The sequence below is a fragment of the Squalius cephalus genome (assembly GCF_949319135.1).
Source record: "Squalius cephalus genome assembly, chromosome: 1".
Lineage (NCBI taxonomy): Eukaryota > Metazoa > Chordata > Actinopteri > Cypriniformes > Leuciscidae > Squalius > Squalius cephalus.
In genome coordinates, this window is record NC_137122.1 from 50623058 (window position 1) to 50642636 (window position 19579).

Consider the following 19579-nt stretch of genomic DNA (forward strand, 5'->3'; position numbering starts at 1 on the left):
AAGACACGTGACATCGATGTGACTTGTAATGTCTCAGCAGCGTCTTAAGTTTGCTTATGAGCTGCGATTTCTCTCTCGAGAAACCACGCTTGTGCATTTTCTTCTCTGATTCGATCATAAACTTGCGCATTACGTACTGTTTCAGTTGCTGGCGAACGATCCCGGCTTCAGCGTCATCATTACGACACGGCATTATTACGGCTTTTGTTCACACAGCGCACATTCCGGGACTGAACAGGGCAATGTTACTAGGTCCCCAACCCGGCATCAATCCCGGGTCGTGTCTGCGTTCACACAGAAGGAGTTCTGGCAATTTCCCGGCAATTTGCCGGAATCATCGCGCTGTGTGAAAGGGGCTCATATGTTTTCAATAAAATGTCCAACATATTAGGAATACTTTTAGCTGTATTGTTATGTGTCATGAGTAAGTAATTGAGTAGACTTACACTTGGTCTAGAGCGAACGCGAGTGCCTCTCTTATAGAAAACCTATCCAACAAATCTGCACCGGGGCACATTTTTTGACATGACGTGCCACAACTGTTTGAGGCGGTCTACACTGGACAAATCAAAGCAAAAATTCTAAGCTACATTTGTCTTTCTGAACGGGTGCATGATGATGCTATATGGTACTGAAGCGTTCATTGTAGCGCGAAGCATTGCAACACCCTGTTCGCTTAGTCCCGTTTAATCTCTGAAGGAGATGTGTGGCTTACACTTATGTAACAGAAGCTGAATGTCTTTTTCCATGTAAAACTTCATGGTCAAACTCCGGCTAAACACGCTCTGGCTCCGTCTACTTTGGTCACGCCCCAAACTCTTGCTATAGGTTGAGCTGGAAAGAGATACGTACACAGTCGGATATGTTATAGAGTCCCCCTGTGGTAAAAATCCAGCTTTTAATGTTGTTTATATGTCTATGTGGTGTTTTTAATATGCTTTAAGACAAACCACGTGCAAATTCATAAGTCAACGCCATTACTGAGTATTTTCTACTTAAAACTGCAGTGAACCAAAGACAGTCTCAAAAACACGGTTTGAAATCAACCTTGTAACCAATCAGATCAACGTGTGATCGTCAACGAGTGGATCTCTGAGCTGGTGTGAGTGAGTGGAGGCGGGGCTAATTTTAATATTTACAGAACCACGTATACTAGAGTAACATTCAAGCTATTTAAAAGGCATGAAGATTTTTTTTCAAGGAAAAAACTTTTACATAAATATGTCATTTTGGTGATCAAAGATGAGTTTTATGGGATAAAATGATTGACTACAGGGGGACTTTAAGTGAACGTAAACACTTGGGAACTTAATCGTTTGAACCTTATATTAGTTAGGCTAGTAATTTTTACCATATTATCAAAATCTGAATCATAATAAGCTAATTTACTACATTACAAGGTTACATGGATGAAAAACAGCAAAAACAATAACATTTTGTTGATTTGAGGTGGGGCCAGTGAAAATTTCCATAGAGTTAAGCCCTGCAAAAGTAAGCAAGAGCTTTCAAGTGTGGCCTATGATGAAGACAGCCCGTTTGGCTGCATGAGGCACGTGGCTGTACGACAACGACCAATGCCTGGAGGGGGAGAAGGGCGAACGAAAACAGGCCATAGAGAGCTGTGTGCTGGCATAACCCCGCATCCATGGCTCTCGACTTACACCCACTCAGCCAGCAAAGTCAAACACCTACACCCACCCACACACACTCGTTAAAAAAGATGCCCAGTAAATACACACATGCGCAACGGACCGAGGCGCTTCGCAAATAAGAACAAATACCCATATGGTAGGAATATGAGCGCTCCGGAAGACTCATTGCTTCGTTTCTCACTTATTTCCAGAGCTAACAGGCAGGTGGGCTGCCGTCCATTATTCATGGGCTTTAAAAGATAGAGGAGGCTGAGCAGATTGTGTATCATTTCATCCATTATGCATGCACAAACGCAGAGCGGCGCAGAGAGAGTGGAAAGAGACCGGGAGGGACAGACAGGACTCGTCTCACTTCAGATACACCCAGCGTGAGTCTCCGTCCACCAGCTAAACGCCTGCTCTCATTATACACAATATGAGCGTGCACAGAACAGAACAGAACAGCTCAGAAGAGTTCACTCATTATAGAGAGGATGGGTCATGGAAAACTGCATTTTTCTTGTTTGTTTGAAATATGAGCGCATAGAGCCGTCAAGAATGGATCTCGTTCAGCCCAAAATCAAAGAAAAAGAAATGAGAAATAATGAAGCCAATTTTTTGGGCCATTCAAGTTCTTTAGACTGTAACATTTAAAGGTGCTGTAATCTTTTTTTTTTGGAATAGCAGGTATGAAATGTCCCTGACACCTGACAGATATCACTGAAAATAGATGTGCTGAGTAATCACATCTGTCTCGGAAAAAAAAAAACAGAAAAAGAAAAGTTAGCCCTCACTTTTTTAGCCAATCAGAAAACTTTAGAAATGGGTCAGTGTGTGGCGGTGGTGCTTTACAGGGGATGGATTTAAAGATGTACCTTTTTTGAGAGCATTTTAACAGTGTTATTTCTATAGAACGGTAAAGCACAGCATGCTATGGAAGCTTGTTTCCACTACAGAATAAAAAAATAAAGGTAATTGCGACTTTTTATCTCACAAGTATGACGTTTACATCTCGCAATTCAGACTTTTTTCTCAGAAAAACGTCTGACTTTATAACACGGAATTGTGAGGTTATATCTCGCAATCTAGCTTTATAACACACAATTGTGAGTTTATGTCTCACAATTCTGACTTTCTAACACGCAATTGCGAGATAAAAAGTAGCAATTATCTTTTAAAATGTTTTATTCTGTGGCGGAAACAAGCTTCATATCATGCTGTTAGCATGTTAGTGAAAATACTCTCCTAGAAGTTGTCTCTGAAATCATTGCCTATAAAACATTATCAGTAAAAATATTACAGATTAAAAAAATAACTATACACACTACTATTCAAAATGGGGTCTGTAACATTTTTTCTTAAAGGATTAAGTCTCTTATGCACTCCAATCGTTTATTTGAAAAATATACAGTAAAAACAGTAATATTGTGAAATAGTTTTTACATTTTAAAATATTTATTTCTATGTTAAAATACCGTAAAATGTAATTCATTCCTGTGATCAAAACTGAATTTTCAGCATCATTGCTCCAGTCTTCAGTGTCACATGATCCTTCAGAAATCATTCTAATATGATGATTTAATGCTCAAGAAACATTTCTTATTATTATCAATGTTAAAAATAATTTTTTTATTTTTTTATTTTTTTGTGGAAAGTGAGATACATTTTTCAGGAATCTTTGATGAATAAAACATAACAGCTTTTATGTGTGTGTATACTATGTATGGGCAAAGCTGCTTATTGGGAAATTAGGCAGACATCACGAAATGTTTGCCAAATTACAGGCTGGTGAATTACAGTAAATGTAATATTATTTGATGCAGTAAATTTTTCCCCATAGTGACTTTCTATTTTAAAGTGCTACAGAGAAAGTCAAACATCTCCGACAGCATTATAAAAAGAACAGATGAGGAAAAGAAAAGAAAACATCAAGTTATTATTGCATAATATTGTAAATTAAATATTGTTTATCACAACAAACTGTGGTAGTTTGGCCAATATGTTATAGACTCATGTTAAACAATCTGTTTAAGGAGTGACAAAGTGTTTAGTTATATTTTTGGGCAATTTCTTGCCTTTATTTGAGAGGATACGAGGAATTCGAACTCGGATCGGCTGATGCGCTGTATTTGCTGGAGCGCTGCCCACGAGGATACGGCTCTGAGTATACTGAATATTTTTATTAGAACATATTTTTGTTAGAAACCATAGTTACCTTGACCTAACCATGGTAATGAGGAGCCATTCATAGCCATTCATGGTTATGATCTTATTACTACAAATGCTACAGTTAAACTAGAAACTATGTTAAAATATTCATGAGTGAGCACACAGTGGAATCAAGGGCTTTAGAGCTGGACCTCCATAAATAATGGACCAAACTATCATTTTCCCCCTGTATATGCTCTCTAATTGGTCGGAACAAATCTGGCCTTGTTTGCCTTTATGTATTCCAAGAGATGACTTAAATCATTAAAAGCCTGATGAAAGGGAGGCTAAGAAGATATATCTGTGAGAGAATAGGAAACACAATGTAAGCTGCAGTCAGAATATTTTAACGACCTTCATACATAAGCCAAGTTATAGTTTGACTTCCCATAGTTTGATAAAAGTTTATAGTTCGGATATAAACCCTGATGTCTACAGTAGCGATCAAAATAGAGCAAACTCCCTTTCGAAAGTAACTTGGAGCTTCAAATAACGGTTATATTGATTACAATGTCACACCAGAAGGTGGCGACAAGTGACAAGTGAAATTTTTTATTGATCACAGAATCATTCACTCAAGAGATTCGTTCAAAAAAATACTGATTCATCCAGTAACGAACAAGTGAAGTCTTTATGAGTGAGTCATTGAATCAATCATTCAAACTGATTTTTTACAAATAATTAATTCAAATTAAACATTTTAAAATAGACTGCAGCAATTAATATTTTGTCAAAACTTTTGTAGCCTAAATTATATGTTATTTTATTTAGTTGTCTGTTATCATGGTAAAATTGTGAAAACAAATTGAGAAAAAATATATATTCTCAATTTATCAAGAATCGTGCAGCTATAGCTGCAACTAAAGCCGCCTTTCCACTGCAAACGTCATTCGCATTGTCGCTTATTCCCCATGGTAAAATGAATGTATTCACACAAAACAAATGACCCTCAATAGATAAAAACAGTAGATTTTATAGAGCTAATCAACATAAATATTGATTTAATAATTCTAAAATAATTAGCTCTAACATAATTATTTATAACCGCCATTTTACAGAAATAATGTTTACAGAATAACATTAAAGTGTTAAAAAAAATATTTGTAATTCAAACTTAGTGCTCATAGTTATGATTATAATACATCACATCCGGTCGGCCGGTCGCATAAAGTCGAGCCGCAGAAGTACAAAAATTTCAATGCATCCGAAGCTCAAATCGGATCCGATTTCCATAAACGCATACAATCAGATCTCCACGCAGCTCCCATACTAATCTCCATTGGAATGAATGATTTCCGGTCCAACGGCTGCCGTTTGTCGTGAGGTTAATGATTATTTTGAAAAGTGATTCTTTCATTAATCGGATAAAAATTCCACATCCTAACCAATGTTGTCCTCAAAATGAAGGCTATGAAAAGAAATATAGTGAATACGCAAGCTATGCTATACATTATGTGCAAAAGCACACTTTTCACTCATCAGAATATAATTATGAAAAAAGAAGATACTTTGAAGAATGTTGATTAAGAGGTTTTTTTAATGTTCCACAGAAGAAAGAAAGTTATACAGGTTTGAATGGAATGACATGAATCCTGGGAATCCAAGGAACCAAGAAAACCAATCCAACCCAATCTGAATGATCAACACATAGGCTATTCAGTGTTTTCATCATGAAAACACAAGTTTCTGTACACAGAGATCAGCCAGTCAAAACAAAGACATTGATGCAAAAGACAAATGCAAGACTTAAATGTACTGTACCAAAAACATGCTGTTTAATCCTAATCAACAATGAGATGAGAGGGTGGAAATAGTCATGTAAAGTGCATATCTTTGGACTTGACCATCACAGTGTCCTGAACCAGTTCTCAATGGTAAAAAATATCTATACATTTTGTGGAAGTTCAGCACAATAAACAACATTTGGAATAACAATAAAACAGAAGAAGAAAAAAAAAACTTCCTTTGTCTCATACAATTCATAATTAATAACTGATGAGTTCAGTTACAGTTTCACATTTGTCACAAAACAGCCCGTGGCATTATCTGCCTGATCTGCCTGCCTTACACAAGGTTCACGCTGTGTTCTCGCTCCAGTTTTATACTCCTCCCATAGTGAACACAGCAAAATGAACAACAGCCCCACCTTAAGCAGCCGGCGGAGCCAGATAGCAGAAGTCACGCAGAACAATGACATCAGCCCTGCAATAAACAGCCATGATGGAGGCGCTGGCCTGCAATTGGATCAAGTCAGTTGAAAACAGCAGGAGAAAGATCTTGAAAATCCAGTTCGGCAGGATGAAATTTGACCAACAATCTCAACTCATTCTACTTGGCATGTTTTAACGGCAGATGCGACACGGATTGGGCTAATTAATATGTGTAACTTACTAATGTTTACTGAGCTCTGATTGTGTCCGTGAGATGAATAGTGCTTTTGTTTGTTAATTCCCAGCTGTCTAAATGTTAGTATGGCGGATAAAGGCCCGACAGAAGGTCAGAGAGCGTGCTAAAGCACTAAGGTAACACTGTTGCTCATAACGTGCCATGCAGTTTTTATTATTATATTTGAACAGACATTGTTTATCAGTCTCAAATGTGCTCCAGTGGTTATTTATTCAAATACGGTGTCACTTATGTGCCCAATTGAGCTCTCTCTTCAGATGGCCCTACAATAAGGATGGGGGCCAGTGTGAAAGAGTTTCGAGTCAGCTGACAGAACAGTTTTGCCCGTATTGGGCCAATGGACTCAAGTCATAACGTGCACTTGCATCTCTAAATGCTTTTATGATAAGAAATGAATGTAAACAGTCAGTTATATCTTACAGACAGGACAAAACATCTGATATGCTAAAATAGATCTGTGAATTTGTGTGAATGCGCTCTGTCTTACAGTTAATCATTCTTAAAGGGGTTATGTGTAAGAATTTGCATGTATTAATCGCTTTTTGCATTGCCACTGTGTGAACAGCTTGTGTTAACTTAAAAAACGAGACATTCCTCGACTTCCTATGTGAAGGACTCGGGCTGGGCTGTCACCGGGAAAATCAAAAGGATGCAGCGTTTACGCGTGCTCTCAAAAACCTCTCTTACATTCACATGAAACAAATGCGTACAATGTTCAGGATAATGCCGAAAGAGCTACTGTAATGTCCCCAAACCATAGTCTTACATAGCCTATAGAATTCAATATACTTTATAATCAAACTATCCTAACTCTGTCATTTTAATTGCCTCATCTGTTGACTAGGGCTTGGTATTGATAAAAAAAAATTCGATATCGATACCGATACCTTGACTTCAATACCGGTTCCTGAACGATACTTTTTTCTATACCAATTTTATGAAATCCATTTTAACAAGTTTACATTACATATTCATGAGTTCAAAAGTTCAGTTTGTTGACTTTTTTACAGACTCAATGACTCATATAGGCCACTGGGGCCACTGATATATGCCTCGCGCTCAAGGGCACACATAAAGATTGTAAACGCAATGGCCAATCAAAGAAATGTATGTTGAGTGCGTAAACGCAATGGCCAACAGCATTGAAAATGCTAGAGGAAATGCTGGTATCATCACATTTTTTCAATTTCAGACAACAATATAGTGAACGCGCGCGCCTATAGAGATAAATGAACCTTTCATTTAGAATACATAATCAGAAATAATATTTTTTTGCGATTCAAATTTGTTTAAAAGTAGACATTTCTAGCTTTCTATAGGCCTATTTCTCATGTCTGTTAGGCCAGTAGCCTATACGCTGAGTTTCGGTTCGTTTGTGACGCACTCCAGTTATTCTTTTTTTTTCAGAAGTTGAGTCTGAAGTGGCCTTACGGTATATTTACCCAGACTGTTTAATGCAGCTCAGAGGTGCCATGAATATGAATGAAAAATGTTAAACTAAAACCGCCAGTGGGTGGCGGCAAGTCACTATCTTAATGAGTGAGTCATTGAATCATTTATTCAGACTGATTCATTCAAACGGCTAAATGAATGATTGGCTCACTCTATTTGTTAAACGGTAGATTTATTCAGTAATGAAACAGCAATGTGTGTTGCTCGAAGACATGGCTTTGTTTGAAACTATTTTCATTGGCGAAATTAAGCAAAAACAGACAATATTGTGTATAAAATGTATTACAATATTAATTTCTTTTTTACTAGACTGTTGTATAAAACCAATATCACATTAGCATCATGCGGATATTTAGGAGAAATCAGCACACTTGCTCATTTGAAATTGCTAAACTATATAATATGAAATAAATACAAGACAAAGCCCCATACAGGGGAATTTTTTTAATCTAATTTTAGTGGCATTTTAACTACATAATTCAGTCATTTGTTGCCCTGCATCATGTTCGTAACTAAACTGCAGGTCTAGGCCGGGGCAGGGAGCTTTAAAAGTGTTTATCATTTTTAACCCTTTCACGCATAGTGGTCACTACAGTGGACAGCTATTAAAAATGCATTTTCTTGAATTTGCACGGGTTTTTATGGCAAAGTTGCACATCAATCTCTTCATTGGACCCTTGTGCATCATCCTATAAATTGCAATCAAGTGGCAAGCCTTTGTGTTTCGATTTTTCCCCCCTCCAAACTAAGATGGCCAAGGGTCAGTCAGACATGCCAAGTTGCTCCAGAATATCCACCCATTCCTTCGAATCTAGGAGACTCTTGGAGGTAAAAAAAATATTGCAGCATCAAGCAATATCTAATGAGTCATATCACAGTAAAATTTTCCAAGTTTTGATTTTAGATTGAGAGAAAACTCTGATTAATCACATGTCCACTGTAGTGGACGTCATGCATCAACTGCTATATTTCAGCTACAATTCATAATTATAATGTGAATATTGTTTTTGAAATTTAAAACTTAAAAACTTAATCTGCAGTGACTTTTTTACTGTAAATAAATGTACTTGTATTATTAGAAAGTAATTTTCATTGACATTGAAAAAAGTCATGTGATTACATATGTATGACACTTGTAATGCATTACTTTATTTGTTAGATCAAAAAGTAATCTGATTTCATAATGCACGTTATTGTAATGTGTTTTTTTTACTCATAACATCAAAAAGTAATCTGATTACATAATGCATGTTACTTGTAATGTGTTTCCTTACTCATAACATCAAAAAGTAATCTGATTATGTAATATGCATTATTTTAATGCATTTCTTTACTCATAACATCACAAAGTAATCTGATTATGTAATGCATGTTACTTGTAATGCGTTTCTTTACTTGTTACATAAAAAAGTAATCTGATTAGGTAATGCACATTACTTGTAGTTAATTACCTGTTAGATCAAAAAGTAATCTGATTAGGTAATGCATGTTACTTGTAACACATTACTTTACTTGTAACATCAAAAAAGTAATCTGAATGGGTCATGCATGTTAGTTGTAGTGCGTTACCCCCAACACTGATCATTTCAGATGAGATTGAAAAAACGTATCGCTAGGTTTTCTCAGAGGAGGGCTATGATAGAAATGTGCATGTCCATCTTGAACATAATCAGAATTATCAGCTAATAAGGGTAAATCTCCATACTCTGGTGCACTGGAGGGAGCATCTGAGTGGTTTCCACAGTTGTACCTTGACAGACTGTAGAAAAATCTGATGGAATCATGTCCTCATGTTCTGATATCAAAGATACGCCAAGTGCAACTTGTATGAAGTTGTATGAAGCCTTTGCAATATTTTGCATTTAGATTTTTTGTATATATTTTATAGTTTTCACATGATTTGATATAATTGTATTGATTAGTTCGTTAAATTCACATACTTTATGTGTTTGATTATTGTCTTATATTAAATCTAGTATATCTTAAGTTTAAACCAAATGCATGCTGTCCACTCAAGTGGACATCTGAAGATCTCTTTGAAAAATTTGTAAAAAAATAAAATAAAAATCAATTCTTGTTTTTCATGCCCTAAGAGCAATAAAAACACATAGGAAAAAAATCCTGACTGAGGATATCATAATTCATGCATGAAAGGGTTAAGGCTGTATTTTTTTCCATAACTAATTGCACCAAAAAATATATATAGTTGAATCGACAGCCCTATTTGCAACAGATTAACAACATAATAAATTAGTATTTGTTGTAACTTGTCAGTCCTGAACAACTAGTTGTCTAATGGGTCTTAAAGAAGCACTGTATAAGGCTGGTCTCGGCTTCACTTGAATTGCTTCTTAGGAGGAGTACAGATAAGATGCATTCAAAAACAGGTAGAGCAAGTATTGTCTCAAGATAGGTTTTAAAAAATGTTGACTATTTTTAACTTGCCAGGCCACTTTTCTAATCAAATGTTGATTAGAAATAGTCAAATAAATCCTTATTGTTGAGTCATAAGTGCTGAGTTACAGTCCGATAACATCAGAAACATGGCTGAAAAACAAAAACAAAAACCTCTTTTTTAGGGTTCAGTGCTTTTACTGCAAGTAAACCAAGTTAAATCCATGAAAGGGCCCACGCTCTGAACAAACTCAATAAACTGGAGCGAGTGAATTCAAATAACACCACCTGTGAGACACAACCCATTCCAGGAAACTATTCCTCTGAGCCTTATAGTCTTACAACTAAAGACTCATAAACAATACCCAATTAAGTTTACTGAACTCTCTCAGCAGCACTAGAACATGCCTATGAGCGCCATGCAAACATAGGCCTAATTTAAATCAAAAAACTCTTTTAGATGAAATGTAGCCTATGTTTGTCTAAATCGGTGATTAGAAACGAGAGCTTCCAGAAATTCCTGATGAGCAGACAGGTGTCAGGTGAACGCTAGTGTGACTCCATTTTGCCTCCCTGGAGGACGGCCCTGCCCTGCCTCTATCATAAACACTGCACAAACACACACACAAGCATGTTATTTATATAAGCATGTAGGCTATGTGTTTAACTAAGCTTATGGCAACAATTCCCATTCTTTCTGACAACAAAGCACTTGAACGCGACTAGCTCGTAAACACAACTTCAGAAGTGGGAAGTTGGAAACTTCAGCTTTGGGGTGTGTCCACAATTGACAGGTTTGGTTCGATAAAAACGCACTACTGTGAGATTTCTCTATTAGTGCGGTTCATTTGTAGCCTGGCAAGCCAGACCTACATCAAGATGTTAGGTCTGGCAACTCACCATAGACACGGCTCAATCCGAGGGGCGGGATAAACGGCTGTCTTTCAAATTCCCTCTGCACGCAATAGGACAGCGCTTCAACCAACCAGAGCGTTTTCCCAACAGCGGAGCTAACGTTAGTTGATAGATTCAACTTTTGAATATGGCCGGCAAAACTACGAACACATCTTCCTTTTTTAAGAATGACTTAAGTGCCGTTCTTTGCTCTTTTCTCAAAGAAAAACTTAACTCCAAGTCCTCCAGAGTCGCGGCCAAAGCCGATTCAAAAGACTGCTCTCCAGCAGCAGCCGTCATTCTTTGTTTTCAAGTAGCAGGGAACCGTCGCAACTCTGTCGTCATTATGTTAAGCCCGCCCCGCCTACTCTATACACGATGTGATTGGCCTGACCCAATTTAGGTTTTTACAGCTCCGAAAGTCAACGGAGAGTTGCTAGACTACCCTGACTGCAAAATACATTTTGCTGCCGCTAGGCTGCGTCTAGATTCTAGGCTAGTTCATTTGAATAAGTGTGAATGGAACGCTGCCATTTGAACCCTGGAGTGAACCAAACAAGCGGACCGAGACCCACACTTTCAGCTTCCAAACAAACTTGCGGTTCGACTCGCTAAAATATAATACACAAGACGGACCAAAGACATCTAAACAAACCAAAAAATAGGATGTGACGTCACAAGCTACGCTGCCAATTGGAGTTTGGTGCAAGTGTCGGAAACGCTGTCTCCTTGCATGAGATCTTCATTTGCGAGAAATGGAAATAAAATTGACTCCTTGTCACATTTTCTAAGCTATTCCTGAGTTCTCAGCTGGCAAAAACACTATTACACACATACATCGAGTGAATTTAGCCCAGCTCACAGCATTGTTTTGGATGCAAGTTCTGTCTCACTTCGGCTACACATCATAACACACATCATAAAAGCCAATTTTTGTTTTGTATCAGGTTCGGTGTTAAAAATGACAGTGTGAACTCTAAGTGAACCAGGACTAGGCTAAATGTTCCATTTTCTTTTTTGGTCCAGACCAAAAGAACAAAGTGTGAACAACACACTCTAAATCGATAATTTTTACCAATTAATTTTTCATCAATTGTTTATGAATTGTGGATGAGAATATTTAGCCTAAAAATCCTTTCATTTTTAGATAGATTCGCTAATATACCATTAAGACCAATTTCATTTGTGAGTCATTTTCATTCAAAATTGGTCATTTTGCTAAAAAAACTGATCACTATGTCTTTAGTGTTGTCAAAAGTACAGACTTCGGTACCAAATTTAAAAAATGTGATGATACCAGCATTTCCCTCTAGCATTTTGAACAGATTCTTAAACACCTCTGATTGGCCATTGTGTTGTTCACACACTCAACATATAGACTATGTCTGTGATTGGCTACAATGATCAATGCTTTGTAAACATGTTATCTTCATTAAGCGCTTACACAGGTTCATCTATCAGAGGATACATTAGGGATCCGCTGATAGATGCCTGCTTTTAAATGCTTCCGTGTGTATCTGTGTAAGCGCTCTGTGAAGATAACATGTTTTGGAAGCGTTGATCATTGTAGCCAATCAGAGACATATGTTGAGGACATGAACACAGTGGCCAATCAGAGACATATATGTTGAGCGCGTGAACGCAATGACCAATCAGAGACATGTTGAGCGCGTGATTGAATGGCCAATCAGAGGTGTTTAAGAATCCATTCAACAGCGCTCAAAATGCTAAAGGGAAATGCTGGTAACGTCACATTTTTTATGTGACTTGGTACCAAAGTCGGTACTTTTGACAACACCATAACAAGTTAAGTTCTACACCAAATTTAGCTAATGAAATATTACCATTAAGTAAGTTTTATAACTTTTTCAGGCTTGGAAAACCTTAAAATTCCATGATATTTCCAGGTTTTCCATGGCAATATGAATCCTTTACACTAAGGAGGACAGTGAATGTGAATGGAAAGTCTCTTTCAGGACATGTATCCTACACAAGCTTGTGGGTGTGACATGCATCAAACAATGATTCATCTATGCAATCAGGCCCCTAGTTGTGATAAAACAGAGAAGAAACATGACATCAGAGATTTGTGATGGTAATGAAGTAGATGACTCAGACAGACAGCATTTCTATAACTTTTCAAAAGAGGAAAAAAAGACAGGGAGAGAAAGATCACACTCACACAGCAGCATTAACTAGTTTTATGTAATTTAATTCCAAGGTAAAACACAAAGTACAGTGTTATAAATGTACTTTACTTTAAAGGGCTGGTATAATGCCCTTTTCACAAGATGTAAAATAAGATGTCCCCAGAGTGTGTATGTGAAGTTTTAGCTCAAAATACCCCACAGATATTTTTATACAGCATGTTAAAATTGTCCATTTTTGAGGGTGAGCAAAAACGCACCGTTTTGTGTCTGTCCCTTTAAATGTAAATGAGCTGCAGCTCCCGGCACAGAGGGCGGAGCTTCAACAGCTTGTACTCACACAGACATGCACTGAAAATTTCAGACAATGATGGAGAGACTCAAGAAGAAGTAACAACATGTAGAATGCAACAGGACGTTTCTGAATGGTTTGTTGACAAATTTATGTAGCTTATGTGTAGATATCTTCAAGTCATTGATTAGCATATTCTGTCTTGATAATCCATAAATCGTGTTCCGGGGGCGGGGTTTATGTAAATTCTAGGGTTGGTGATGTCACTAACCCGGGAGGAATGTCGTGTAGTCCCTACCAGCCCTTTGTTGTAGTCCTTAAAAAGTGAATATCTTCCTTTTGATTTGAACTTTGAGTGTTGTAACTTTGCAGATGTTGTTAAATGCTCAAACAGCAACATTACACACTAACTAAAGTTAGAAAATTTAAATCAGTCAACCACCTCTTTAAAGAACATATTAAAATCTTGACTTAGACCTGCAAAGTTAATAACTGTGGAAATTATCTGTGAGTCTGTGAAAAAAGTCTCTAGTGTTCAATTTATTTTCATACTTCACTAACAATTCCAAATTACAAGTGTAATTCCATACATTTCTGGGTTTAAACAAATCTCCTTGCAATGCCATAAGAAAGTGAACAAATTACCACAAAAAATATTAGCTACAAATGCACAATAAAATAATATTTGATTTAGGCCTGCCTACACAACATAACATTGCTTAATATAATATTTTTTTGTTATTATTGTTATTAGGCTATAATATAAAGCATATTGTCACTGTCAGGCAAAAACCTTGTATCATCTCTACATTTCATCATTTTATTTTTATATATATATATATATATATATATATATATATATATATATATATATATATATATATATATAGCCTGACAGTGATGATATGAAACTATATATAACATGGAAAACATAATAATAATGTATCGCTGTATAATGTTGCCACTGCCAGGTTCAGACTACACAATATTTTTGTGATTACACAATATTTTTGTCTGTTATGATAGTCACTGTGTCAGATTATGTGATATTGACTCCTAAATTCTTGTTGTGTCGTGGACAAGAAACACATCAGACCACACGTACATCATCGCTAGCCGTCCTTAATGACGTGCGTGATGTCCTAGCTTAATGCTAATTCCAGTACTCAATGGGTTGCTGAAGCGCCTCCACTATCGTTCGTCAGCATTTATTTATTTTACTCTGTCATGGTAGTCCCGCGGAAACATCATAAAAGCAGGAGTAGGCTACAGAGTAGTGTGTATGACATCACTTTGTAGGCCAAAACGCGGAAACGAGTTAGCATTTTAGCACATCCTCCCAAAGTCAATGGGTTTTTTGAATGGGGTTATGGTTAAATGGCTGAAATAAGGTTGGTGGTGAACACAAGCTCAAGACTTTCACCTTTTATTTTCCGAAATAAAACACATCAGTATTACCCCACTCGTGATCTCATTTCTTGAAAAAGGCAGTTGCTAACAAGTGGCTAAATGGGACGACGGAGGCTGTCGAGGACATTAGACATTAAACTCAGTCCGCTTTTATACCCGTCCCCACTTATAATTGTGCTCTTATAAACTATTATACCTCAAACTCTCTGGGAAAATGTTTTTAGATTAAAACTAAAAGAGTTGTCGGAAGATTAGTAATGTAGACGTTGAAGTCGTGGGACCGTGGTGTAGTTTGTTTATAGCCTTTAGCTTTTTACTTCTGGCGACTGTATTTAGGCTTCAGAATTCATAAAAGTTGTGTTCATCTGTGAAAATTATCTTGATGGACAAAAATGTGTAAGTATCATAAACAATACATCAGTCCTGACGCCCATTGTCATTTATGACTCACCACAACACCCTACGTCAAACGGATCGGGCTGATATTGTGTAATCTGAACCCGGCATAAAATGCCAAATATAGCTTTACCTAATGATTTATGTCTAATTTCTACTCTCAGTTCCAACACTGATTGTTGATCCTGTAAAGGACAAACCTGCCCAACCTGATTATGAAATCCAAGATAATGTTGCTATGCATCCTTTGCCACCAGGAAAACTTGAGACACCCTCTAGGCATTATTACAGTACAATATCATTGAGAAACAAACATACTGTAGCTTATTTTGCATGGATATCATATAAAACCTGCTTTTATCATGCATTATTTTCCTAATAATCTCAAAACTGATAAACATATCAGTCTATCAGCTTCACTGACAAAGGAAATGGACACATGCATGCACAAGCTCTCAAGAGATGAATGTCTATGGGAAATGGAAACTAAATTTCAGACAATTAGTCTGATTCATACTCTGCTAAACATCATCACGACTAAATGTATTCAAATTGGACCGGAGACAGAGCAGTCGCATCAGGAAGATTGTGGGAGGAAATGAATGCAGGAAGGAGCAGCTCATAATGCAAAAGGAATATTGACTGTAACAAGCGTCTTCTATATGCCTTCCTCTCCCAGATGAGAGTGAGCAGGACTGATTCGGTATGGGTAGGGTTTGAATGAGAAGCCTATCAGTGACTGCTGATACAGGTGTGGCTGGCAGTGACCTATGAATACTGCAAAACAGGCGGTTGCCTACACAAAACTCAAGGTCAGGTGGAACAGGAAGGGGAAATCACTCTCTCCTGTACACAATACATACTTAATTCAACTTATTTTTCACAAGATAATTGCGTGTACACAGTACTGAGAAGTAATTTGAAATGCACAGATATACAGTATATATTCATATCATAATTAATCAAAATTCCCTCTAACTAAATTGTCATAGTATGCAGAACTAGTATGTAGCTAGTATATGTGAACCGTTCAAATATGAGCTATTTCAGAACCATTTTGATTTTTAACGTTTTTTTTTTTTTAATGGCCATTGCTGTAGCGCTTAAAAAACGCCTCATTACTTTCAAGAGAAAATAATGCTGATATTTTATTTAAATTGCAAAGTATTCATGCATAATTGTACCACTTCTAAATGATTCTGATTTAAATAAAATAGTGTATTACAATAATGAGAATCTAATTTATAAGACTTTTAAAAGTAAGCAGTACGGTAATGATATATAAAGGCTATACTTTTAAAACCATTGCGATTTTCAATGAATTACGATTTTCTTCAAATAGTAATGGCCATAATTATCATTATTTAAATGCAAACATAACTTATTCTCATGCTATGAAGTGGAAGTAATATTTATATTTTTATTAAAAGTGTTTATTCAAAGTAATTGCAAAATATTTATATGTGACAATTATTCTGGTTTAAAAAAGTGTGTATTACAATAATGATAATCTAATTTAAATGACCTTCAAAAGTAAACATTACAATGATGCATTACAGTAATGATACCCTATTTTAGGAACATTGCAATTTTTAATGAATTATGTTATTTTTTTCAAATAATAATTTACATAATTCTTAATTACATAATAATTCTCATCACTGCAATGACGAAATTACATTTATATTTTACTTAAATTGCAGTTTAAATAGAAATACATAGAAGTGTATTGCAGTAATAAATCTAATTTAAAAAAATTCAAAAGTAAACGCAACAATGATGCATTACGGTAATGATATACAGAGGCTATTTTTTACATCCATTGCGATTTTTATTGAATAGTTTTTACTTCAAATAGTAATGGTCATAATTCTCATTTATTGTAATGCAAAAAAACTCATTTTCATCGTAATGGCTATAATGTGGAAATAATATTGGTATTTAATACAAAGTATTTATTCAAAGTAATTGCAAAGTGTTTATGCATGACAATTATTCTGGTTTAAATAAAAAAATCTAAAATAAAATAAAATAAAATAGTGTGCTACAATATAGCGAATCTAATTTAAATGACCTTCAAAAGTAAACATTACAATGATGCATTACGGTGATGATATCCTATTTTGGGGCCATTTTTAATTAATTATGTTATTTTCCTTTAAATGGGCATAATTCTCATCACTGCAATGAGGAAATGACATATTTTATTTAAATTGCTTAAATTTTATTAATTATTATTACATTTAAATTGTATTACAATAATAAATATAATCGAAAAGTAATCATTCTGATGTTTTATAGTAGTAATAACTTGATTGAAATGTGCTCACAATAATCTCACAATGGAAAAAGAATCGTTGCACTAACAAAAAAAATTACCGTGGTTAATCGCTGTATTAAAAAAAAAAAATACCATGGTACCACTCTGTTCTCTGATGCACCTTGGAGTATTACGCAAATATCACGACACATAAACATTTAGTGCCATATTATATATTAAAATGCAATGTAATTACCACCTGAATGAATTACTCAACCATGTTAGAGTTTTTATAAGCTCACAAAAGCATGACGTCAATGTCTAGAGAAGTGTCAGTGTCGACACTGTCATGTAAACACGTTAACACTGTGAATGAGGAAATGACTTTAACGACTTAAGACACAGCAATGAATATCTTAGCGGTTTTGATTTCCCGTTTAGGCAATTCAACTCTCAAGGTTGACACTAGGGCTATAACTTCATCTGTGTTTGTGTGTGTATGTGTGTGCGTGCCACCGCCAACTTCCCCACTTACGCCCATTTCATTTCAATGAATGAGGGCGAGCGTCTGCTTACGCCAACTGCGTAACTCGCATCTGTGAATGACACCCTATCCAAGTGAGTCGAGTATAAAAACGGAGCTGGGAAGTAATAAATAAGACGTGTGTCTTCTTATTAAGTTAGATACTGATAAATGTAGCGAGCTAAGCTTTAGCACGCGATAGAAGTCAAACCAAAAGAGAAAAGGGTAACATAATAACCAACCTGCCGACGAAATTTTCCAGCACGGAGCTTTTTCCGGCGCTCTGTCCTCCGACCACGGCTATCTGCGGCAGATCCAAGTTACAACTTTGGCCAATGGAACTGAAAGCATCTTGGAGTTTATTGATCAGGGGGATCAAATCCTCCATCCCCCGGTTGCCCATGGTTTCTGACCGTCTCTCAGGGCGCAGGAACGGGCTCGCGGCAGCACGGCGCTCGGGTTACTCTCAAGTGTTCAATTTCCACCCTTCAAACACTTCCAGATCAGTCTGTCAAAGACTAATAACTCACAAGTCACTCGCTGACAGGCAGATGACACGTATTACGGCGCATTCGTTAAGATCCGTGTTGTGATATGAGGATCAATCATTCGTAAACTCGCAAAACAAAACTTCTCGCTATCATCCGGTCAGGCGACATCCGACCTCCACCGGTGACGCGAGTCCCGCCTCCTGTCAACCGATGTCGTGCTGTCTGATTGGTCCGACAGAGCGCTTCCTGGTGTGTTCTGTCTTTTGATTGGCTCAACCTTCGTTTCTGACTCAAACGGCGGAGAGTGCTATTGGACGGCTCTAATGTCAATTAGTTTCAACGAAAAGATTTCGAAAATTGTAAACGTTGCAATATTATACAAAAAAACAATAATTATAATTGTATTAAATGATAAATATACAATTATTGTAAGATTGGCATGAATAAATTAACCATGTTAACATTTTAATAATTTGTATTATATTTTCTTCCTATGAGAACACAATCAATACATTGTTTGGGGTCTCCAGTTTGTTATATTTCCACTAGTAGAAAGAAATTTGATCATATTTAAGCGGAATTCTCACAATCATGCAACATTATACTTATTTTAGGATTCTGATCTGGCTCATGAGTCGTTTCTTGTGACGAGATGGTCCGATTCATTTCCGCGAATCGGTTCTTTTAAACAGTTCGTTCAAAACAAATTAATTGATATTTTACGTCATTTTGTGGCCCAGCATATTTGCCGTTTAACGCATTTACTGTTTTATTTAACTTTTAAAATTACGTCCCTTATGAAAATTAACCATAGTTGTATTACATGTAAAGTGTAGTAACCATATTTTTTTGGAGGGCTGATTAGTACTATTTGTATAACCACAGTTTTTTTTTTTCTTCTACAAATATATATGGTTAAACTATGATTAGTGTATCAAAACCATGGTTAATTTGTGGTTACGATGGTTTAACTACAATAACCATGTTTAGTAGTAGTATTAGTAGTAGTAAAGCCATGGTTAATTTTCGTTAGGGTGTGTTTATTTAGTGTGTCCCAGTTTAGTTTGTTGCAGCC

At 36.3% G+C, this 19579-nt stretch overlaps 1 protein-coding gene across 12 annotated transcripts in view; it reads right to left on the reverse strand.

Annotated features, from left to right (window-relative positions):
- The window catches only part of dnm2a (dynamin 2a), a 54535-nt gene extending 35830 nt beyond the window's left edge, over positions 1-18705 (reverse strand). For 9 of the 12 annotated variants that reach the window (XM_079867980.1, XM_079867979.1, XM_079867978.1 and 6 more), the window contains exon 1: positions 18256-18705. In XM_079867980.1, coding sequence (XP_079724106.1) covers positions 18256-18416 — 161 coding nt within the window. In that variant the 5' untranslated portion in view covers positions 18417-18705. The remainder of the gene's footprint in view (positions 1-18255) is intronic. The other 3 variants (XM_079867977.1, XM_079867974.1, XM_079867971.1) reach the window with 1 other exon arrangement.
- Between the last annotated feature and the right edge of the window lie 874 nt (positions 18706-19579).